Source organism: Dryobates pubescens, chromosome 13, assembly GCF_014839835.1.
Source record: "Dryobates pubescens isolate bDryPub1 chromosome 13, bDryPub1.pri, whole genome shotgun sequence".
NCBI lineage: Eukaryota > Metazoa > Chordata > Aves > Piciformes > Picidae > Dryobates > Dryobates pubescens.
In genome coordinates this window covers 20,049,666-20,073,489 of record NC_071624.1, presented here as the reverse complement: position 1 = coordinate 20,073,489, position 23,824 = coordinate 20,049,666, and the positions used below count along the sequence as shown (strand labels likewise).

At 52.0% G+C, this 23,824-nt stretch overlaps 1 protein-coding gene across 1 annotated transcript in view; it reads right to left on the bottom strand.

The window, feature by feature from the left end:
- Window positions 1-5,949: 5,949 nt before the first annotated feature.
- ZZEF1 (zinc finger ZZ-type and EF-hand domain containing 1) overlaps window positions 5,950-23,824 on the bottom strand; it is an 88,307-nt gene continuing 70,432 nt past the window's right edge. Inside the window, exons 48-55 of the mRNA XM_054167015.1 lie at window positions 23,059-23,418; window positions 16,978-17,121; window positions 15,078-15,246; window positions 12,442-12,540; window positions 11,213-11,378; window positions 8,390-8,540; window positions 7,818-7,889; window positions 5,950-7,234 (exon numbers count right to left, since the gene is read on the bottom strand). Coding sequence (XP_054022990.1) covers window positions 7,160-7,234; window positions 7,818-7,889; window positions 8,390-8,540; window positions 11,213-11,378; window positions 12,442-12,540; window positions 15,078-15,246; window positions 16,978-17,121; window positions 23,059-23,418 — 1,236 coding nt within the window. The 3' untranslated portion in view covers window positions 5,950-7,159. The remainder of the gene's footprint in view (window positions 7,235-7,817; window positions 7,890-8,389; window positions 8,541-11,212; window positions 11,379-12,441; window positions 12,541-15,077; window positions 15,247-16,977; window positions 17,122-23,058; window positions 23,419-23,824) is intronic.

Sequence of the window (23,824 nt, the reverse complement as noted above, 5' to 3'; positions counted from 1 at the left end):
AAGGCAAGGGCAGGGTCCTGCCCCTGGGGAGGAACAACCTCCTGCAGCAGGACAGCTGAGGGGGGGACCTGCTGGGAAGCAGCTCCAAGGAGAAGGAGCTGGGAGTGCTGGGGGACAAGTTCCCCATGAGGTAGCAATGTGCCCTGGTGGCCAAGAAGGCCAAAGGTATCCTGGGGTTGCTTGGAGAAGAGTGTGGCCAGCAGGGCAAGGGAGGTTTAGGTTGAAAGGGACCTTCCAAGCTCACCCAGCCCAACCCCCTGCAGCCAGCAGGGACATCCCCAACCACAGCAGGTTGCTCACAGCCCCAAACAACCTGAGCTGCACTGCTGCCAGCCATGGGGCAGCTCTCTGGGCAGCCTGGGCCAGGCTCTCCCCAGCCTCAGGGTTATCCATTTCTCCTTCTCTCCACTCTCAATCTCCCTCTCTCAGTTCAAACCATCCCCCCCTGGCCTGGCACCACAGGCCCTGAGAAAAACTCTGTCCCCAGCTTTCTGATCTCCCCTTGAGGCACTGCAAGGCCACCAGAAGCTCTCCCTGGAGCTTTCTTTTCTTGGTGAAGCCCACCACAGCTAACCAAACCCTAGGCTTTTGCAGGTGTGGGTGGGGAATACTCCCCAGAGTATCTGTGAGGAGAGGAGAGGGCATTGTCCACACTGTGGAACATCTCACCTGGCACTTGTGCAGGGTCAGGTCCCTGTATGGCCTGGAGTCAGCACAGCTGAGGATGCAGCAGCAGCAGCTACCAAAGTGTTTCAGAACTAAGCTTGTGAGAGAAGCTCCCTCTGACAAATATTTGTAGGCACTTCCATTTTACATCTTTAGTTTTCCTGTCTTTGGCTTGTTCCATGCCAGGGAAGCTTTAAATATTTGTTACTTGCACTGCAAATGTTCCAAACAAAAAAACCAACCTAAGGCAGCAAGATTCATGGCAAGTCCGAGAGTGAAGTGGGGATTGGAAGCAGGAAACCAGCTGAAAAAGAGGAAATCATTAGTGCTGTCAGAAAAGCATCAGCAGAAGAAACTCCCCAGCAAACTCCCCAACACGTCAGTGTCTCCAAGACAGCCCAGGTAGCAGAGAGTCACAGACTGCTTTGGCTGGGAAGGGACCAGAAAGATCATCCAGTTTCAACCCCTGCCATGGGCAGGGACACCTCCCACCAGCCCAGGGTGCTCAAGGCCTCATCCAGCCTGGCCTTGAACACCTCCAGGCAGGAAGGCAGCCACAGCCTCCCTGGGCAGCCTGTGCCAGAGTCTCCCCACCCTCACTGTCACAAATTTCTTCCTCATCTCCAGTCATTCCTGCACTTCTATTCCTACCCAGCTTGGCTGAAAGCAGAGCTTGAACCACTGTACCAGGGCAAGAAAGCCTCACAACTCTCTGCTCTTATGCAGCCTATCCTCCTTGACTCAAATGCCATGAACCCGTCACAAAGCATCACGGAATGCCAGGCTGGGAGGGACCCCAAGGATCATCTGGCCCGAGCAGAGCTGAACTGAGCTGGCCTAGCAGCCTGTTAAGCTGAGCATTCAGCTGTCCAGTGCAGGGGAACCCAGCACTTCCCTTGGGAGATGATTCCAGTGCAGCTCTTCTCATGGTGACAATGAGCCTCTCCCCAGCAGTAACTTGTCCCTGTGGCCTTGTTTTTGCCATGGGACTCCTTGTCAAAAGGAACAAGGCAAAGTCATCCTTTCTCCACTTCTTCCTAACCTCAAACATTCTCAGCTCTTGAATATAAAAAGAAGCAATCCCTGAAAGCCAAGGAGCACCACAAACCTGCCAGAGGTTTCCATCTAGCCACCAGGACTGCTTGCTGCTGCTTCCAGCTGGAGGAAATAAGGGCTTTGGGGGTTTTGTGAGAGTTTGTCCCTCCTTGCACTCCCATTTATGAGCCCTACCATAACACTACAGCTTGGGGTTGAGCTGGGTCCCAGCTTCTTGTTATTTGTGCTTTCTTAGGCAAGATTAGTGCAGAACAGCCCTGATTAAAGGAGACCTGACCAGCGTGGAAAGAATGAGCCTTAATCTGACTTCCTTCACCTCCTACTTAATTCCTTCCCTATTCACAGTGGATTTCTCCCTTATTCACTTCAATTGGAATCGAGTCCTTTGCTCCAAGCTCAGAGATGGGCCAGATTGCTGTTTCCCCCCACAAAGCCCAGCACAGTTCCTGTTTTTCCAGCCCATTTTCCCAATTCTTTGTTCCCAGCACTATCCTGCCCCACCTCCTGCCAACTGGCCAAGTGTTGAAAAGCAGCTGAGCTGCACACGGCAACGGTGCAGGAGCTTCACCTGCAGACTAGGGCAGGCTTTCTGAAAGCTCCCATGGCTGTGGCGGTTGCTTGTCCTGGTAGAGTCTCTGCAGAGGGATCTGGACAGGCTGGGGCTGATGGGCTAAGATCCTACAAGGCCAAGTGGCAGGTCCTGCACTTGGGTCACAGCAGGCTTGGGGCAGAGCGGCTGGAAACTGCCTAGTCCGACCGGCGAAGTCCCACCCGAGCCAGGCTGAGCAAACTCAGGGCACTGAGGCCACTTCTGTTTTGAGCACAGTGCAGCCCTCTCCAAAAGCAGGTTCAAAAAGTGTTGACCACTTCTGAGCTATCTTGCAGCCTGATTTTGTTCTCTTGAAACAAAAAGTCTTAATGACTTTAGTCTGAGATTTGCAAACAAATGGCTGTGAGCTCTGCCCCCCTCCAGCTCTGGGACCACACTGAGCTTAACAGCAGATTAGAATGAATCTAGAGCAATGGGCTCCTGGGGTGCAGGCAGAAGAGTGTGACCAGGAGGTTAAGGGAGGTTCTCCTCCCCTTTTACTCTGCCCTATGGAAGCCACATCTGGAGTCCTGGGTTCAGTTCTGGGCTCCCCACTTCAAGAGAGACAGGGAACTGCTGGAGAGAGTCCAGAGGAGGCTGGGAAGATGCTAAGAGGCCTGAACAGCTTGAGAGGGATCTGAGCAAGAGCTAAAAGAGCTGTGGGAGCAAGAGGCTGAGTGGAGCCCAGGGACAGGGCAAGGGGCAATGGGCACAGACTGGAACCCAGGGGGTTCCATCTGAAGAGGAGAAAGTTGTTTGGTGTGAGGCTGCTGAAGGCCTGGAGCAGGCTGCCCAGAGAGGTTGTGGAGTCTCCTTCTCTGGAGACATTCCACCCCCCCCCCCCCAGCGACTGTGACCCTGGGCAAACTGCTGTGGGTGCCCTGCTTTAGCAGGGGAGTTGCCTAGGTGAGCTCCAGAGGTCCCTTCCAATCCCAATGATTCTGTGATTTTTCAGTTACCCTTTCCTGAACACCTTTTCCTCAAGCCTAACCTAAGGTAGTTCAGCTTTTAGCCTAAGCCCATAGGCACAAACAAACCCCACTCATCACCAGCAGGAAATACGAAGATACAAAACTGAGATTTGAGCCATCTGGGACACCAGAAGTGTTTCAGGTCTGAAAGGAAATAAAGACAACAGAGCACAGAACGCCAGGTTGGAAGGGACCCCAAGGACCCCAGTACTGAAATCAATGAATATCCATGGGAAATCTTCAGTTCTGGGATAAGGCTACTGGAATGTAAAGAGCTGGGCTGGACTCTGAGAGGTGATCCCAGTAGGATTTCTCCTGCACACTTCAAAGCAATGGCAGGGAGATTCTGACAAAAAGGAAAGACTTGCTCAGTGCTGGGCCAGAGGAGGCCATGAAGATGATCAGAGGGATGGAGAACCTCTGTCATGGGCACAGGCTGGGAGTGCTGGAGCTGTTCAGCCTGGAGAAGAAAAGGCTGCAGGGAGACCTCAGAGCAGCCTTCCAGTACCTGAAGGGGCTCCAGGAGAGCTGGGGAGGGACTTGTGACAAGGGCTGGGAGTGCCAGGATGAGGAACAATGGCCTTCAGCTGGGAGAGAGCAGATTGAGACTGGAGATGAGGAAGAAATACGCAACAGTGAGGCTGGGGAGACTCTGCCACAGGCTGCCCAGGGAGGCTGTGGCTGCCTCCTGCATGGAGGTGTTCAGGGCCAGGCTGGATGAGGCCTTGAGCAGCCTGGGCTGGTGGGAGGTGTCCCTGCCCACGGCAGGGGGTTGGAGCTGGCTGAGCTTTGTGGTCCCTTCCAACCCAACCCATTCCATGACTCTGTGTCTCACAAGCCTTGGAAATGAAGATTCACAAGAAAAACCCTGGGAAATCTGACTGCAAATCCAAGCATTGAAGAGCTGGTGAGGAGAGAAGCAAAGAGGAAGCAGACACTTGTGGTAGACTCTCTTTATAGAATGTTTACAATAGATGTCTCTCAGGTGCATATTTCACCCACAGCTGGAGCCTTGCTCTTTTTTTGTTTGCTTTTATTTTCCTTGGGTTTGGTTGGGGTTTTTTTTTCACCCTCACCTGTGGAACTGGCTGGGAATAAAGGGAAAGGTTTGACAGACTTTAACCAGAGCAGCAAACTCGCTAAGGAAAGAAATGCTAAAGCTCTCGGTGAGCAGTGCTGAATGACAGCAGGTGGTCAGGTGGAGCCTGAGGAAGAGGAGGGTTTGTTTTCAGCACAGCAGAGGTTACTCAGGCAGGACAACTTGGTTTAGATTAGGCACATTTATTGTTTTGTTTTTCAGCATTCCTGTTTGCCAGGCAGTTTTAGACTATCCCATCTCATCCGATCCACCTGGAACTGCTGCAAGGTGTCTGAAGTGTGTTGATCAGGACTGCTCATTACTGCCTTTCTCCTTCTCACGCTAATAGAAGAAACAAAAGAGGGGAAAAAAGAAAGAAAAAGGGAAAATCAGTGTTTCTCATCTCTTAAATCCATGAGTGCTTGAGTTGTAAGGCAGCAACAGATTCAGTGTCAGCTCAGGTCACGGTCCTGCAGTTCCATCTAGTGGGTAGAAATCACTGCCGAGTGGACGCTGCTCCTAAACAGTCCCTCCAGGGCAAGAGGGCTGACTCCTGAGGCCAGTTACTGCTGGTAGAGTAAGTCAGGTGGTAGGCCCAGTAAGGAACACTCCTGTGTCATCCTTGCAGCCTCAAGTCTTCCTCCAGAAAGCAAAAAGAGAGTCTGACAGAAACAGATGTGTAGAGCCAGGAGAGGTTCTGGGAAGGGTTTATTTACAGTCTTCATCCCTGATGTGAAAAGAAAAATTCCTTCTTGGACTAAAGCAGGCAGATCTCAGCAGCATGCTACATGCCTCAGCAAGTCAGCCCACGGCACAGCCTTGACTGCTCAGCCATGGATACACCCTGAGGCAGTGAAGTCCTCCTGCTCAAGAGGAGCAGGCTCAGGATGCTCACCTGTACCATCACCACTGCTCCCTAAAGGAGACTCCAGAATGTCTCACTTTTGGTGGAGCAGCTCCCTGCTCCCAGTTCCTGTTCATGCTATTAGAATGTATGAAATGGCTCTTCAGGGATCCCTGAAAACTCAGAGAGGTTACTTGGATGGGGGAACAAATGGATCCATGGGTCAGAGATGAGCCCACTTCCCTTCCCATCATGATCCGGTTCAGGAAGGATGAAGGGCTTTGACTTCCACCTGCAGGATGCTCATAGAAGGCTTTCAGAGCAGTCTCTCTCCACCTCCTTTCAGTCTTAGTTAAATAGCACTTTTTTTCCCACCCCGAATTTTGGCCTTCTCATTTGCTGACAGGGCCACTCCACTCCTGAAGGCAATGGCTTCAGCATGGTGCTTCTTGGCTTTCAGTTTGAAGTCTTTCAGGACAATCACATCCTGATTCCAATTCAGGCCCTGAAGCAGCATTCCCTTTGCGCTCACCTGGCTGAGCAGAAGTCCAAACATCTTGAACTACAGCACTAGAGGCCATCCAAAACTTGGGGCATCTATAACTGCACTTTTCCCTCTCAGAGGGAGATCTGACCACCTTCAAAACTTCAGGTGCAGCTGACAGGTCCTTCAGCTCAGAGAGCATCTCCCAGAATGGGGCTCCTGTGCATGCTGCACGTTGTGAGCTAGGCACCACTGAACTTTGGACCACGAGAGGTCAGCAAGCACATTCCCTCCTGACAGAGCCACTGTGTTCACACTACTCAGGCTCCTGGGAGCCTTTTTTGTATCTTAATGCCAGGGTGAGCAAGGGAAGGAGAAAATAATGAGCATTCAAACTCGTAGTGGACAGGCCCAGCTCTCCACCCTGCATGCATACAAAATGCACCCCCAAATCCTTCCAGGTTCTTCTGAACTCTTTGAAAGGGAAGCCCCAGTGCAGCTGAGCAGGAAGAAAGCCAACTGACTTCAGCACAGGGCTGCAACCATTCCCTGCTCACTCAGAGGAGCATTGGTATTGCTCTCTCAGATCAGGCTGGACTGAGCATTAACCCCCATGCTGAATGCTGGGACTCCAGGTTCTCAGCACTGCCAAGAGCTGGTGTTGAAGTAATTCAAAGGAAAAGAAAGGCTTCATGGATCATTTCTTGTCAAGATGTATTCAAGAAGCATGGAAATTCCTCAGCTCTTCCCATCAGCCCTGCTCCATGAAGGGAAGCCCTCTGCCCTAATGGACTCTCTAGAACAACACATTGGAGATAAAGAAAGGTCAGAAAAGATGCTCCAGCTGATGGGATCAGAGAACAGGAGGAACATCTTGCACGAGGATGCTCTGAAACTGGAATCCTTTAACTGGCATTTGGTTTATAACCTGTAGCTTGGTAAGGACTCAAGTTCTTTCTCTTGGGTAGCAGCCTTCAAAAGCAAAAGCAATATGCCAGGACTGAAGTGTGGCCCACTTCTGCCTCAGCCCAGCAGCTCTGCTTGGCCTGTTCCACTCCAGTGACACCTTGGAGATGCTGCTGATGGCATCGCTCCGAGTCCAGCAGCACTTTCCAAGCTGTCACATTCCATCAACCAAAGTTTGCTGGGGAACAGCTGACAGCAACGCTGGGGGCCTTCCATCCTCACCCTCCAGCTACCTTCTGGAGTTTACTTCCTCTGGATACAAAAGAAACTCTTGCTATTTACTCTAACATGCTACAATAGTGTACACATGACTGTAGGCGACAAGTGAGCTGCTTCAGGATGTGCTTTTTTCACTGAAGTGAGCTTTGAGTGGTATAAATTCTACATCAAGGTGGAAGGAAGGAAGGCTGCAGAGTGCTCATGATGCTGAAGGGAGTTAAGATGTTTGTTCTGAGGTTCCTATGGACAAACTACTCTATCCCATGCACTCCGGCCTGAGCCAGTATTAGACATTCCAGAAAGCTGTTGATTTGTTGGGGTAGTTAATGGCAAGGCTGATAGCAGCAATGTTCCTCAGGGCCTGGAAGAGAGAAGGAAAAACAAAAACTCACACCCAAGATCCTCCCCAGTTCAAAGCTGCAAAGACACCCTCCTGTGAAACTAAACACAAATAGATCTTGGTTCTACCTAGGGCTACGAGGAGGAGGAGGGGACTGGAACGTCTCTGATGAGGAAAGGCTGAGAAAATTTAGGCTGTTTAGCCTGGAGAAGAGCAGCCTGAAGGGGGTCTCTTCAATGCTTCAAGGGTGGGTGTCAGGAGGATGGGACCAGGCTTTGCTCAGTAGTACCCAGTGACAGGACAAGGTGCAATGGGCACACAGTGGAACCCACAAGGTTCCATCTGGCCAGGAGGAGAAAGTTGTTTGGTGTGAGGGTGCTGGAGGCCTGGAGCAGGCTGCCCAGAGAGGCTGTGGAGTGTCCTTGTGTGCAGAGCTTCCAAAACCCCCCCGCGATTGTGACCCTGGGCAAACTGCTGTGGGTGCCCTGCTTCAGCAGGGCAGTTGGATATCCAGAGGTCCTTTCAACTCCTGCTACTCTGTGACTGTCTCTGCCAGAAAAAACACGACCAAAGCCCACACTGTGGGGCTGTGCAACCTCCTTACCTGTGCTGTACAGCGATGAAGATGATCTTCAGTATTTAAGGCAAGCAAATACTCCTGTAGAGTTCCAAGCTCCTGCAGCCAGAAAGCATTCAATGAGCATCAACATTTCCAGCACAGATGCCATCCCTCTAATTAAGATTCAAATGCTGATGATTACAGCAAGAACCAAAGGCACCAGAGCTGCACACGAGTCTCTCCTGGGCACAGTTGGTGACCACAGGGAGCGGTTCAGTAGAGACTGTTCATGTGGAATGCTCAAAATCAACTCAAGGAAAACCACATTCAAATAGCTCTGAATTAATGATGAAATCAGCATTGCTCTCAGATCAAAGAGTGGCTGCAGGGCCTAATGCCTTCACTGCACAAGGAAAAGTCAGGACTATTACTTAAGTTCCCCTGCTGCCGAAAGCCAGAGCTTGCCCTATTAGACTCCACAAGATGAAGATGTTAATGATTGTGGAGCACTGAATGTTTCCAAAGCTCTGAGGAACTTTGCTAAGATGAAGGCAAATTGCACTGTTTTAGCTCCCAGCCCTGCAGAGAAGGTGGCCAAACCCTCAGGAAGTGCTTACGGCAACTCTGTTTTCTGTCACGAAGAAGAGCTCTGCCAGCGCACGATGGAGAGGAAGGAGAATGCCAGGCTTGGCCATGTCGTGACACAAGTTGTTTTCCATATGGGTGAAAAGCTGCCAAAGTGGCTTCAACAAGGTGAGGTCACAGTCCCTGAGAAAAAAACCACACCAGAATTTGAATGAAACAGTGATGAGACAGTGAGCAACCTCTACCTGCTCCTGCTCCTGGGAGGGAAGAAGAAACAGAACCAGAGTTCTGACAGATGTACCAGGGAAGAAACACAAGGCTTAGCCAAGGGCATGGGATGAGAGACAGTGGATTGAAGCTTGAGGACAGATTGGGACTGGAGATGAGAAATTCTTTCCAGTGAGGCTGGGCAGACTCTGGCACAGGTTGCCCAGGGAGGCTGTGGCTGCTTTCTGACTGGAGGTGTTCAAGGCCAGGCTGGATGAGGCCCTCAGCAGCCTGTGCTGGTGGGAAGTGTCCCTGCCCATGGCAGGGGGTTGGCACTGGATGAGCTTTGAGGTCCTACCCAATCCCAATCATTCTGTGACTCTATGGTTCTATTTTAACATCTACACCCAGCCAAATGTTTCAGCACAATAAACTTCATTCTGGACCATCAGAGAGGAGCAAACCTCATATCCATGAACGTGTCTAAATGACTTCCACAAAACAGCAGGCTCCTGAAATGAGGCCTTGGAAGTACCTGGAGACCTGACTGTGCTAAATGCTCTGGGAATGGCACAACCCCGAGCCACAGCACCACCACACAGCAGACAAAAATGACTGTATCTAGCTTCACAAAGAGCCCCAAGCCTGCCTCCTGCCTACTCCTGAGCTCAGGCCAGCTAACCCAAACATCACTTATCAGGCAGACAGGATGACAAATGTCATTCAGTCAGGGGGAAAGCCAGGGAAACTCAATCTCAGAATCTGTCATCAGATTAACATGAGGAAAATATGCAGCATGGTAGAGAGTAGAGACTTCATCTTCCAGCAATTCCATTTGCTGTCCATATGACAAAGCAAATGTTTGCTGGTGAAGAAAACTAAGGGAACCTAAAAATATAATAAATCTATGATTCCAAGTCATACCAAAATCAGGTTTTCCAGACTTGGATGCAGATCTGTGCATCTAAAATTTGCAGAGTCAAGTGTGAATAGAATCATGGAAGGGTTTGGGTTGGAAGGGACTTTAAAGATCACCCAGTTCCAGCCCCTGGCCATGGGCAGGGACACCTCCCACCAGCCCAGGTTGCTCAAGGCCTCATCCAGCCTGGCCTTGAACACCTCCAGGGAGGGGACACCACAACCTCCATGACTGGAACCCTCCAGCCATGGTCCTCTTTGGCCAGGCTGCAATGTATCTCCAGTTTGCAAACTGCAAGCCCAGCATGAGGATGTGGGCTAGGATGCTCAAGGTCCTGAACTGAAAAGGGGCAGTTGAGTCTGGAGAGTAGGCTGAGAGGAGATCTGATCAATGTCTATAAACAGCTGAGGAGTGGGTGTCAGGAGGAAGGGGCCAGGCTCTTTGTGGTGGTGCCCAGTGACAGGACAAGGAAAAAATGGCTCAAGCTGGAACCCAGGAGGTTCCACCTCAACATGAGGAGCAACTTCTATGGTAAGGTGCTGGAGGCCTGGAGCAGGCTGCTCAGAGAGGTTGTGGAGTCTCCTTCTCTGGAGACTTTCCAAACCCACCTGGGTGTGTGCCTGTGTGACCTGTCTTAGCTGATCCTGCTTTGGCAGGGGGAGTTGGACTTGATGTCTGGAGCTCCCTTCCAGCCTCTGGTACTATGATTCTGTGACAAATGAACTGTGTCAGCTTCCCAGCATTCCAGTTTCTACCATTTCTGTGGAGTTCCTGGGACTGGGCCCATTTGCACAGCACTACAACAGCTCAGTGTCTGAGTGTGGATTTTCCTAAGGAACACCCCTGGCATACCTAAGCATGCCTACACTTAGCTCTTCTACAACTGCCTTGCAGGCTGAGTGGTGGAACAACAAACAACAACTGAACAGTTCTTTGCTTTATAGAGAGCCAGAGCAGCATTCCACCACTGCATGACTCCATCCTCTCCTCAGACTGTCAAGTCTGAATAACAGGCTATGCAAACAGGGCACAGTCTGTGCCCATTGCCCCTTGTGCTGTCCCTGGGCACCACTGAGCAGAGTCTGGCCCCAGCCTCCTGCCCCCCACAGCTCCTTTAGCTCTTGCTGAGCATTGCTCAGCTGCCCTCTGGGGCTGCTCTTCTGCAGGCTCTCAGCCCCAGGGCTCTCAGCCTTTGCTCCTCACAGAAAGGAAATTCATTTTTTGTTCTGTTTCAGAGTGTTGGGTTTTTTTTTCTTTACAGCATTTCAACTCAATGACTCCTTTTTAAAAGCCAAGAAAGAAGAGAAGATATCCTAAAGAAAGCCCCTGACAACAATTTTCTGCCCTCCAAACACTGTAAATTGCATCACAAAGCAAATTCTGTGCAACCTGCTGTGGGTGACTGTGATTTAGCAGGAGGGTTAGACTGGATGATCTCTGGAGGTTCCTTCCAAAGCCCACCACACTGGGATTCTGTGTAACACCTCTTTCACAGAATCAGAATCCCAGAATGCCAGGTTGGAAGAGACCCAAGGATCATCTGCTCCAACCTTTCTGGCTCAGTGTGGTTAAAACAAGGTGGCCCAGCACCCTGTCAAGCTGTCTTCAAACTGTCCAAGGTAGGAGAATCCAGCACCTTCTTGGAAGCACATCATGATTTTCTGCCTTGTCACCTTTTTCTTCTCTTGCTCTTTGCCTCTTAGTGCAGAAGCCAGCAGGGTGCCCTTACCTCTGGGTGCTGCACTGCACTATCTTCAAGAGCAAATGGATGGCCTTCAGCCGCTGGTGGCCGGTCTGGCGGCAGGCTACCCCCACCTGCCACTCCCAGATTCTGGCCAGGGGGAGGTGAGGAACAACCCTTTCCTCAGACAGCATCTGCTTCAGAATTTCAAACCCTGCAAAGAAAGGAAATTCAAACAGCTGTGACTGTGTAGGAAGCTATTCTGGTCCTAGGTTCAATCTTCTCCTCTCTATACATTAAGTATCCTTAGAGTTGTCAAGGTTGGGAAAGATCTGCAAGACATCCAATCTCCCACCCAGCACCTCCGTGGCCTCTGGACCATGCCTTGAAGTGCCACATTTGTTTGGGTTTTGAACACCTCCAGGGATGGGGACTCAGCCACCTCCCTGGGCAGGCTGTTCCAATGCCTCAATGATGCCTCACCTCTTGCTCTGGCAAGCAAGAAATTAGCAAAGGAAACACCAAAGAAAACTCTGAGATCACTCCAGATGACATCCTGACAGCACAACTCTTCCCCAGGAAGAGCAGTCAGACATTGGACCAGGCTGCCCAGGGAGGTGGCCGAGTCCCCATCCCTGGGGGTGTTTCAAGGTGGTTTAGATGCAGTGCTTGGGGCTATGGTTTAGAGGTGAGCGTTACAGAACAGGTCAGTGGTTGAAAGTGATGATCCCAGGGCTCCATTCCAACCTGAATGATTCCATGAAAACTTGAGATGAAAATCAGGAAGAATATTAGCTGAAATTAAAGTTTTGCCCAAATAATGGCAAACCAAACCTGCTCTGTGACCTGCAGCAGAGGTTTGCTGATTGCCTAGCACCCACCAGCCTCAAGCCTCAACTTCACTGAAACTCTAACAAAACCTTCCCAGCTCTGCCTAGAGCTCAGGATCCAGAACCAGCCTGTTTGAATGGATGACTACTTTCCAAACCCACAATTATCAGGATTTCTGGTGCCAGTTAGAGTGCTGACTAAATCCTGAGTGTGATGACTGCCACAGAATGAGGCTTTGAATGCAAAGGGCATCGCTGGGATTGGGGGTCCAAGGCTCTCCGAAGGAATTTCCAGCACAGACATGTATCAGTCTACTTTGAACTTGAGCAAATTAATCAAACTCCAAAACTCTGGAGAAAGCAAGTTCTAAGTCAAAAAAAGCAAAGGGATAAGCACAAGTCAAATGAGTCCCCAAAGTCCTTTGAACACCTTCTGAGCTTGCTTACCTGTCTGGAACCTCCCCAGATGTCCCGCAGTCACTGTAAACTTGTAACCCCACTCGGTGTTACTCATGTCAGAAGTGAACCTGTAATAGAGAGTGTCTCCTGTGTGCAAGAGAAGGAAGGAAAATCCAGGTTACCACCTTGGGAGGGAGTTTTGCTGTCACAAACACAACTGAAATGGCAAGTTTGGTAGAAATGAATCCCAAATGTCAGCATTACAGAGCGGGGATCTTGGATTGCTGATACCTCGACACGTACGGAGCTATGACAAGCAGGAGGCTGAATGTATCCACATCAGAAAGATTTTCCAGGATCATGTCTCGACTACACAGAAGAATCAAAGAGTTCCTGAACAGTAGAGGTTGGAAGGGACCTCTAAATAGAGTCCAAAATTCTTGCCAAGGCAGGGTCACCTAAAGAAACTCTCCACACCAGGACACTCCACAGCCTCTCTGGGCAGCCTGCTCCAGGCCTCCAGCACCCTCACACCAAACAACTTTCTCCTCCTCTTCACATCCAACCTCCTGGGGTCCAGGCTGTGCCCATTGCCCCTTGGCCTGTCCCTGGGCACCACTGAGCAGAGTCTGGCCCCAGCCTCTTGCTCCCCCAGCCTTTAGCTCTTGCTGAGCATTGCTCAGCTCCCCTCTGGGGCTGCTCTTCTGCAGGCTCTCAGCCCCAGGGCTCTCAGCCTTTGCTGCTCCCAGAGCTGCTCCAGGCCCCTCAGCAGCTTTGCAGCCTCCCCTGGACTCTCTCCAGCAGTTCTCTGTCTCTCTTGAACTAGGGAGCACAGACATAGACCCAGCACTCCAGATGTGGCCTCCCTAGGGCAGAGTAGAGGAAGAGAACCACCTCCCTTGCCCTGCTGGCCACACTCTTCTCCATGCACCCCAGGACCCCTTTGGCCTTCTTGGCCCCCAGGGCACATTGCTGCCTCATGGGGACCTTGTTGTCCAACAGCACTCCCAGCTCCTTCTCCTTGGAGCTGCTTCCCAGCAGGTCCCCCCTCAGCTGTCCTGCTGCAGGAGGTTGTTCCTCCCCAGGGGCAGGACCCTGCCCTTGCCCTTGGTGACCTTCCTGAGGTTCCCTCTGCCCAGCTCTGCAGCCTGTCCAGGTAAAAAGCCCAAATCCAAACAGCCTCGTCTGGAAATGAAGTGTCAGAAGGTGAAACTCAAGTTTCATAGCCAAGGCTGCTCCAAAACAATGGGCCTCATAGTTCAGTTTCTTGACAAACCTCTGCAGGTATTTGGGAGGAAAAGGAGGACAGAGAGGTGGTCATAAAAATCAAAAACATGTCTTGAGAGGGCACGTTTCTAATGTGCACCTTACAACCCAAACTCTTCTGCTAAGAGAATTCCTGAATCTATGTACAGCTACTGACAGGACTCAAAGTGAAAAGTTACCTGTGTTGGTAAGTGGGTTAAAACACCCTGACAGAAGAAGGATGGGACTGTGAGGTCCTTCAGCTCACTGCCATTTGCCACAGTGTTCACAGATTGCTTTGAGTTGGAAGGAACCCTCAAAGGTCATCCTGTCCAACCCCTCTGCAGTCAGCAGGGACACCTCCAACTAGATCAGGCTGCCCTAGGGCCACATCAACCTGTTGCAGTGTCTCACCATCCTCAATGTGCAGAGCTTCCTCCTCATGTCCAACCTCAATCTGCCCTGCTCCACTTTCAAAGCATTGCCTCTCATCCTATCTCTACAGGCCTTTCTGAACAGTCCCTCCCCAGCCATTCTGGTATTGAAATGCAGCTCTAAGGAGTCCCTGGAGCCTTCTCCACTCCAGGTTGAACAGCCTGAATTCTTTCAGCCTGTCCCCATAGCTGAGGTTCTCCAGCTCTCTGACCATCATTTTGGCCCCTTCTGGACTTGCTCCATCAGGTCCATGCCTGTCTTGTGGGTACTCCAGGTGAGGTCTCACCAGAGCAGAGTGGATGTTTGAGCATTATCAAACCCCTGTGGATTGAAGCTGTCAGTCAAATGCCTGATTTCTGTTCAGCTGTGCTCTGCAGCACTAAGTGGAGCCAAGGCACTGGCACAGGCTCTGTCTGAGCACTGGTGGAGCACAGAGGCAGGAGATAAGCCTGGCTGTTTCTTTTGTTTTGATAGAAAAAATGTGCTTCCTGTGGAAAGCAAAGCAAGGCAGAAACAATGTCAGCGAGTATCGTGCAGGGCAAGGACTGGCTTGGAACAGAATCAAGATCAAACTTAGTTTCCAGTAGCTAAGTGCCTGCTTTGAGTGAGGCATGGGAAAAAAAGGTCAAACAGAGCAAGAGATAAGGAAGTTGTTAAAGAAACAGAACCCCAGCATGGTGGGGGTTGTAGGGACCTCTGGAGATGATCCAGTCCAACCCCCTGCTAAAGCAGGGCACCCACAGCAGCTTGCCTAGGATCAGTGTCCTGGTGGCTTTGGAAGCTCTCCAGAGAAGGAGGCTCCACAACCTCTCTGGGCAGCCTGCTCCTGGGCTCTGAATCACAGAATTGAGCAGCACCTCACAACAAACAGATGTGGAGCATCCTTCTCTTGCCCCAGTATCTCATGGGCATCCACATTTAACTCTCATCTTTCAGGAGCTCCTCTCAAGTTCCAGAAGCAGCAACATCCCACACATCAGCACTTGGGGACACTGCAGACTCACCTGGCAGCTCAAAGTCATTCCACTTCTGTGGTGAGCCACTGAAGCTGTGCCGATCCTGCTGGAAGTCACTGCTGCTGGCCATCAGCAGCTCATCACAGCCTTCCTCTGTGTTACACTGAGAGTCAAACTTGATTGAGAGGTAGATAGCACCTGGAATGTGAACTTTGTCCTGGGAAATAAACACATCACCTCTGGATGCTGCAGCACTGTGCCACCAAGAAGCTATTTTCACCATATGAAAAAAAAGGAGGTCTAGTGAAGAGCAGGAACAACTCCTTCCCTGCAAGGCTTCTCAGGCACTGGCCCAGGCTGCCCAGGGCACTGCTGGAGTCCCCATCCCTGTGGGTGTTCAGCAGCTGCATGGATGTGGTGCTGAGGGAACGTGTTTTAGTGGTGGTGTCTTAGCAGCAGTGGTGGCATTGTGAGCTCTGGGGGAATGGTTGGACTTGGTGATTTCAACCTCAGGAGCTATGTGGGTCTGTATTAACGCATCTCTGTGGGAGAAAAGCACACCCTCTGCAACTGCTAGTGACCCCAAGCACTGCATGGCCTGCTGTTTGCATTAGCTGGGAGCATGCAGCAGTAGCTGCTAACAAGGCTTTGGTGTTCTGAGATCATGATTTGTGGCTGATGTTGATGTCACAGCCTGAACCCAAAGGTTTAGGTGCAGTTTTAATCATCAAAATCAGAAGCCTTAGAGCGGCCGGACCCTCAAAAATGCCAGGGCTGCCCAGAGGCAGTAGTTACCTTCCAAACTCCCTCAGAACATGTAGTAGTTGTTTAACTACCAAAAAAGGGAAACTCAGAATGGTTTGTGGCTGCAGAAGAGGGTCCCAAATGAGAAACACATGCAAAAGATCCCACTCCTAGCTTGGGTCTAATAGCAGCAGGCCAGCTGGAACAGACTAGTGGAGGAAAGGGTAGAGATATTTGTGCACTAAAGCCCTGAAACGAGTTCAGACAGGTGCAGAGTGTGCCTCTGGGTCATACATGCTTGCAGGATCTCATCAGCACCAGACCCAGCTGCCTGACTGAGCAGATTTCTTTACAGGGCAAGGCCTCAGGCACAGAATCAAAGCCTTGAAGATCATAAAGTCCAAGCACTGCCAGGTCACCACCAAACCATGGCCCTCAGCACCACATCTCCATGGCTTTGAAACCCCTCCAGGGTTGGGGACTCCACCACTGCCCTGGGCACCCTGGGCCAGGCTTTGACAAATGCTTTAGAGAAGAAATTGTTCCTCATGTCCAACCTAAACTGCCCCTGGGACAACTCAAGGTAGTTTCTTCTTGTCCTGTAAGTTGTTCCTTGGGAGAAGAGCTCAATCCCTACCTCACTGCAGCCTCCTCTCAGGGAGCTGTAGAGAGCAAGGAGGTCTCCCTCAGCTTCCTCTTCTCCAGACTGAACACCCCCAGGTCCCACAGCTGCTCCTCCCCAGCCCTGTTCTCCAGGCCCTTCCCCAGCTTCCTTGCCCTTCTCTGGACCTGCTCCAGCCTCTGAATGTCTTTCTAGGTGTGAAGGCCCAGAACTGACCCCAGGATTCAAGAAGTGGCCTCACTATCACCCAGTACAGGAGGACAATCCCTGCCCTGCTCCTGCTGCCCACACCATTGCTGATCCAAGCCAGCATGCTAGTGGCCTTCTTGGCCCCCTGGACACAGCCTGGCTCATTACTAACTAGCTATCTCCTTTCCCTCTGGGCAGTTTCCAGCCACTGCCCCAAGCCTGGAGCATTGCAGGGGGCATCAACCTTTTCCAAAAGAAGACTGCAGAGACACCTCCCAGGTGCTCCAAGCACAAGAGTCCCACAGATATAGAGATGGAACACGGTGAGACTTCTGCTCTGCCCACCCTGATGCTTCTCCTGGCCCCCCTGCAGTGCCCAGCAGCAGAACTGACCTCGAAGTTGGTGTTGTTGTTGTAGGGGTGCTTGGATTCACGCATCTGCACGGCCATGCCTGGCTCCTCCATGAACTGGCAGGCTGTCAGTGCCATTGTCCCCAGCATGCCCTCACTGCACCCATGCAGGACTTTCTGTAGAATCTGGGGAGAAGCAGAACATCCCATGAGTACCACCTCCTTCCCAAACAACACTCATCAGCTACGTGGTGATGACTGGCTCGACTCATGTCCAGCCACACAACAGTTTGGAAGAAATAATCAAGCTACAGGCAAGAATGAGATGATTGGGTTGGAGAAGAGGTTCAAGATCGAGTCCAACCATCAACCCAGTACCATCATGGCCACTAAATCATGTCCCCATGTGTCATGGAACACCTCCAGGGATGGGGACTCCACCCCAGTCCCTGGGCAGCCTGCTCCAATCCCTGACCACTCTTGCAGCAAAGAAATTGTTCCTCACCTCCAACCCAACCCTCCCCTGGCACAATTTCAGGTCATTTCCTCTCCTTCTATCACCTGATCCTAGGGAGCAGAGCCCAACTCCCACCTGGCTCTAACCTCCTCTCAGGGAGCTGCAGAGAGCAATGAGGTCTCCCTCAGCCTCCTCTTCTCCAGGCTGAACACCCCCAGCTCCCTCAGCTGCTCCTCCCCAGCCCTGTTCTCCAGGCCCCTCACCAGCTTCTTTGCCCTTCTAAACAAGCCCAGTTCACCAATGATGACTGCAGGTCTGCTCTGGAGATCTTCAAAACCTGCCTGGACACAGCCCTGTGTGACCTGCCCTAAGTGGTCCTGCTTTGCAGGGGGTTGGACTCTATCTCTGGAGCTCCCTTCCCACCTCCAGCACTCTCGGATTCTCCGTAAGTGCAGAAGACTTTACCCTGTTGCCAGATCTTCCAGTCTTTGCCTGACAAAAGCATGAGAGCTGTTAGCTACATCTCTTTCCCCAAAGCAAGGGTAATCCACAGTTAAAGCTGTAAACAAGGGAGATAAAGAACCTGAAGACACAGAACAGACACCTTTACAGACACCTACAGCGTTGGACTGGAATAGAATTTCACTGGTTCAGCATTCAAAACATCCAGGTCTGGCTATGGGAAGGAATGGTTGGGGTCCAGTGTCTGGAAGCAGTGGATGCAAGAGCTGTGTCTTCACAAACACAAACATGTGTTGTGCAGTCTTGCAGCTCGTCATCATCATTTATTTATTGTTCTTCTTATGTTCTGATAACTTTGCAGTGAGGCTGGGGAGACTCTGGCACAGGCTGCCCAGGGAGGCTGTGGCTGCCTCCTGCCTGGAGGTGTTGAAGGCCAGGCTGGATGAGGCCTTGAGCAGCCTGTGCTGGTGGGAGGTGTCCCTGCCCGTGGTCCCTTCCAATCTCAACCATTCTATGAATCCATGAATTCACAACAACCTGAGTTTCCCTTTTTTCCTTATTTCCCAAAGGCACACAAAGCCCTGAAGCTGGAGCCCTGCCTCCCCAGGCTTCCTCCAGGCCTTTGCAGCCACTTGTTACCTCTCTTCAGCTGCCACTTTCTACCTACAAAGTTCACACCACAGCAAAAGATCCATCTCCAAATCAGGCAAAAAACGATTTTTTGGGGAATAGGAGTTCCAACCCCCAAGGCAGCATGTGGCAGAGCTCCTGGCTGTGCCTTCCTGCTCCACAGGCTTGCAGAGCAGCCCAAGGCTACACTTGGGTATTTTTCTTCTGTCAGCTCACCCTGCCATGTTCTCAGCCTCCACAAACACCCTGGGGCCATGGCAGTGACACTGTGTCAGCAGCCAGGTCTTTGGGTTTGCTTTGGACCTGCCAGTTATTACCTTAACCTGACACTCCTTTGTTTTCTTACTGGGAGGACCAGTGAATCACACTGGTTGTTAGCTTTTGTATGCTGCCTACTGCTTTATGAGGACAGAGAAAGAGGAACCAACCTTGACACTACCCCTTCCTTCTCCCTCATTGCCCCCTCAGAGCAAAGATACAGGATGGAGAAGACTGCTTGGTTCATAGAATCACAGAATGCTTTGGGTTGGAAGAGACCTGAGAGCTCATCCAGTTCCAGCCCCCTGCCGTGGGCAGGGACACCTCCCACCAGCACAGGCTGCTCAAGGCCTCATCCAGCCTGGCCCTGAACACCTCCAGGCAGGAGGCAGCCACAGCCTCCCTGGGCAGCCTGTGCCAGTCTCTCCCCACATTCACTCTCAAGAATCTCTTCCTCATCTCCACTCTCACTCTCCCAGCTCAAAGCCATTGTTCCTCATCCTGGCACTCCCAGCCCTTGTCAAAAGCCCCTCCCCAGCTCCGTTCAGGCTGCTCTGAGGTCTCCCTGGAGCCTTCTCTTCTCCAGGCTGAACAGCCCCAGCTCTCCCAGCCTGTCCCCACAGGAGAGGTTCTCCATCCCTCTGATCATCTTTTTGGCCTCCTCTGCACCTGCTCCAGCAGCTCTTGTGCTGAAGCACCAGAAGTAGACACAGTGCTGCAGGTGGGGGGTCTCACAAGAGCAGAGCATGTTCCATGCTTTAACCATCCCTGCACTCTTTTCCAGACCTCCTCCAGCTAAACTCTGTGCTCTTTGTGTTTTTAGGGTGATATGGGGGAGGCAGGTCACATGTTGGAGTCCAGAGGAGAGCAGACTGTTGGCTCAGTGCACCAGACTAATGCCTTCTGCTTTGTTTTAAATTCCTTTTCTGAGGATTCTCAGCACTTGATTTCACACAGAATCCCTAAGGTTGGAAGAGACCTCAAAGTCCAACCTGTCACCACAGACCTCATGACTAAACCATGGCACCAAGTGCCACATCCAGTCCCCTCTTGAACACCTCCAGGGACGGTGACTCCACCACCTCCCTGGGCAGCACATCCCAATGACGAACTACTCGCTCGGTGAAGAACTTTCTCCTCACCTCGAGTCTAAACCTCCCCTGGCACAGCCTGAGACTGTGTCCTCTTGTTCTGGTGCTGGGTGCCTGGGAGAAGAGACCAACCCCCACCTGGCTACAACCTCCCTTCAGGGAGTTGGAGAGAGCAAGAAGGTCTCCCCTGAGCCTCCTCTTCTGCAGGCTAAGCAACCCCAGCTCCCTCAGCCTCTCCTCACAGGGCTGTGCTCCAGACCCCTCCCCAGCTTTGTTGCCCTTCTCTGGACACATTCCAGCAAGTCAACCTCCTTCCTAATTTGAGGAGCCCAGAACTGGACACAGGACTCAAGGTGTGGCCTAACCAGTGCAGAGTACAGGGGCAGAGTGACTTCCCTGCTCCTGCTGGCCACACTGTTCCTGATGCAGGCCAGGATGCCATTGGCCCTCTTGGCCACCTGGGCACACTGCAGGCTCATGTTCAGTCTACTAGTACCCCAGGTCCCTCTCTGCCTGGATGCTCTCAGCCACTCTGCCTCCAGCCTGTAGCACTGCCTGGGGTTGCTGTGGCCAATGTGCAGCACCTGGCACTTGGATGTGTTCAATCTCCTCTGCCCATCTTTCCAGCCTGGCAAGGTCCCTCTGCAGAGCTCTCCTACCCTCTAACAGCTCAACTCCTGCCCCCAGCTTGCTGTCAGCTGCACATTTACTGATGATGGACTCAATGCCCTCCTCCAGATCATCAATGAAGATACTGAACAGGCTGGGGCCCAGCACTGATCCCTGGGGCACACCACTGGTGCCTGGCTGCCAGCTGGCTGTGGCACCATTCACCACCACGCTCTGGGCTCAGCCTCCAGCCAGTTCCTAACCCAGCTCAGAGTGCTGCTGTCCAAGCCAGGGGCTGACAGCTTGGCCAGGAGTTTGCTGTGGGGGATGATGTCAAAGGCCTTGCTGAAGTCCAGGCAGACCACATCCACAGCCTGCCCCACATCCACCAGGCAGTCACCTGGCCATGGAAGGAGATCAGATTGGAGAGGCAGGACCTGTCCTTCCTAAACCCATGCTGGCTGGGCCTGAGCCCTTGGCCATCCTGTAAGTGCTGTGTGATTGCACTCAAGATGACTGTTCCATAACCTTGCCTGGCACTGAGGTCAGGCTGACAGGCCTGGAATTCCCTGGCTCATCCATCTGGCCCTGCTTGTGGATGGGCATCTCCTTGGCCAGCTTCCAGTCATCTGGGATCTCTCCAGAGAGCCAGGACTGGTGGCAAATGATGGAGAGTGGCTTGGCAGCTCATCTGCCAGCTCTCTCAGCACCCTAGGATGGATCCCATCCGCTCCCATAGACTTGTGAGGCTCCAAGTGGCTGAGGAGATCTCTTAACTACCTCCCCCTGGAATACAGGGGAACTATGCTGCTCCCTGGCTCCTTCTGCCAGCTCTGCAGGCCAGCTGTCTGGAAGACATTCTGTCCTGCTAGTAAAATTTGAGGCAAAGAAGGTGTTAAGCACCTCTGCCTTCTCCTCATCTTTTGTTACTAGGTTCCCCTCCATGTCCACCAAGGAGTGGAGGTTGTCCTTGCTCTCCTCTTGCTATTAATGTATTTAGAAAAGGACTTTGTGCTGTCCTTCACAGCAGTGCCAGCACAAGATCTAAATGGGCTTTTGCCTCCCTAATTTTCTTCCTGCATGACCTAGCAACATCCTTAAACTTTTCATGGGTTGCCTCCCCTTCCTTCCAAAGATGATACACCCTCTTTTTTCCCCTTAGTTCCTTCAGAAGCTCATTGCCCATCCAGGCTGTCTGCACTGGGGCTCATCTCCAGCACATTGGCACAGCCTGCTCTGAGCCTTCAAGAGTTCTTCCTTGAAGGAGGCCCAGCTCTGCTGGACCCCTTTGTTTTTAAGGGCTGCTTCCCAAGGAACCTTCTTGAGTCAGTTCCTTAAGTAACCTGTAGTCCTTCCCCTGGCAGTCCAGAGTGGAGGTCTTCTTGCTGCCCCTCTTAGCTTGGCTGCATATTGACCACTCAATTATCTCCTGGTCACTGGAGCCCAGACAGCCTCCAACCACCACATCCCCACCAGCCCTTCCCTGTTGGTGAAGAGGAGGTCAAGCAGAGCCTTGCCCCCGGTAGGCTCACGCAGCACCTGGGATAAGAAGCTGTCCTCCATGCACTCTAAGAACCTCCTGGACTGTCTCCTCTCTGCTGTGTTGAGATCCCAGCAGATGTCAGGCAGCTTGAAGTCACCCATGAGAACAAGGTCAGGAGATCTTGAGACAGCCCTAAGCTGCCTATAGAATGCTTCATCAACACCTTCCTCCTGGTTGGGTGGTCTATAACAGACTCCAACCAGGATGTCAGCCCTGTTGGCCTTCCCTCTAATTCTCACCCACAAGCACTCAACCTGATGGTCCCTGATCTCCAGCTCAATGGCATCTAGTGCCTCCCTGATGTACAGGGCCACCCCTCCACCCCTTCTTCCTTGCCTGTCTCTCCTGAAGAGCCTGTAGCCATCAACTGCAGCGCTCCAGTCCTGTGAGTTGTCCCACCACGTCTCTGTGCTGGCAACTACATCATCACTTCCCTGCTGCAGCAAGGCTTCCAGCTTCTCTTGTTTATTGCCCATGCTGCATGCGTTAGCTGTCTCCTCTAATCCTATTGCTTGCTCTTTGGGAGAAGAGCCCAACTCCTACCTGGCTCCAGCTTCCTCTCAGGGAGCTACAGAGAGCAATGAGGTCTCCCTCAGCCTCCTCTTCTCCACACTACATACCCCAAGGTCCCTTAGCTGCTCCTCCCCAGCCCTGTTCTCCAAACCCTTTCCCAGCTTTGTTGCCCTTCTCTGGACCTGTTCCAGCCTCTCAGTGTCCTTCTCGGAGCGAGGGCCCTGAACTGAACTGGTGTGGCCTCACAAGTGCCGAGTACAAGGGGACAATCCCTGCCCAAACCTGCTGGCCACCCCACCATGGCTTATTCAAGGCAGGATGCTGCTAGCCTTCTTGGCCACCTAAGTGACAATTTGGAGCTCACCCCACAGAGCCAGCTTTCCCCTTATCCAAACCAGTCCATCAAGGCACTGACAGATTCCAGCTGCTTCTTTTCAGAACTCATTTCCATTTTGGAGTTTCCATTTACTTTAAAAGAGAAAGCACAGTACCTGTGCTCAGCAGAGCCTCGTGGCAGCAGGCACAGGGCCTGTCCACATGGAGCAGTGAGATCCACTTACTTTTTCCCACAGCTGCTTTTCCTCCAGCTGCATAAGCATGTCGAGGATGTATGTCATGTGGGCTGGGCCACTAAGATCCAGGATTTCTTCACTGATTGCCACATCATCTGGCCACTCAGCCAACAAGGATGCCAGCACATGCCTGGCATAGAGCACAGCAGTGGCCTCATTGACACGATACAGGTAGTCCCTGACAGCCTTTTTGCTCCTGGAGTCCAGCTCCTTGTGCAGCAGGATGGAGCTCTTGGTGCGGCGCTGCTTGGCATAGCTGAGCTGCAGGTCGCTCTCCGTGTTGGTTATCAGCTTCTGGGCCACTGGGTTGCTTTCTTCTGTGGCTTTGTCACAGAGCACAGGCTTTGACTACAAGAAAAGAAGAAATGCAAGGTTGAAAACAGACTCTCAAATTACCTCCTGGTTCCTGGCCAGTCCCTCAGGCTGCAAGCTGAACTGACAAATTGTCTTCTACATATGGAAAATCAAATGCAAAGAAGAGAGCAATCAGAGCCCCGAGACCCAGAGGGACAGAAACCCTCAGAGAGACTGCTTCAGAGATCTAGCATTATAGCAAGGCTGGAGTGGGAAGGGACCACAAAGCTCATCCAGTTCCAAGCCCCTGCCATGGGCAGGGACACCTCCCACCAGCACAGCTTGCTCAGGGCCTCATCCAGCCTGGCCTTGAGCACCTCCAGGGAGGAGGCAGCCACAGCCTCCCTGGGCAGCCTGTGCCAGAGTCTGCCCACCTCACTTTCAAGTATTTCTTCTTAAT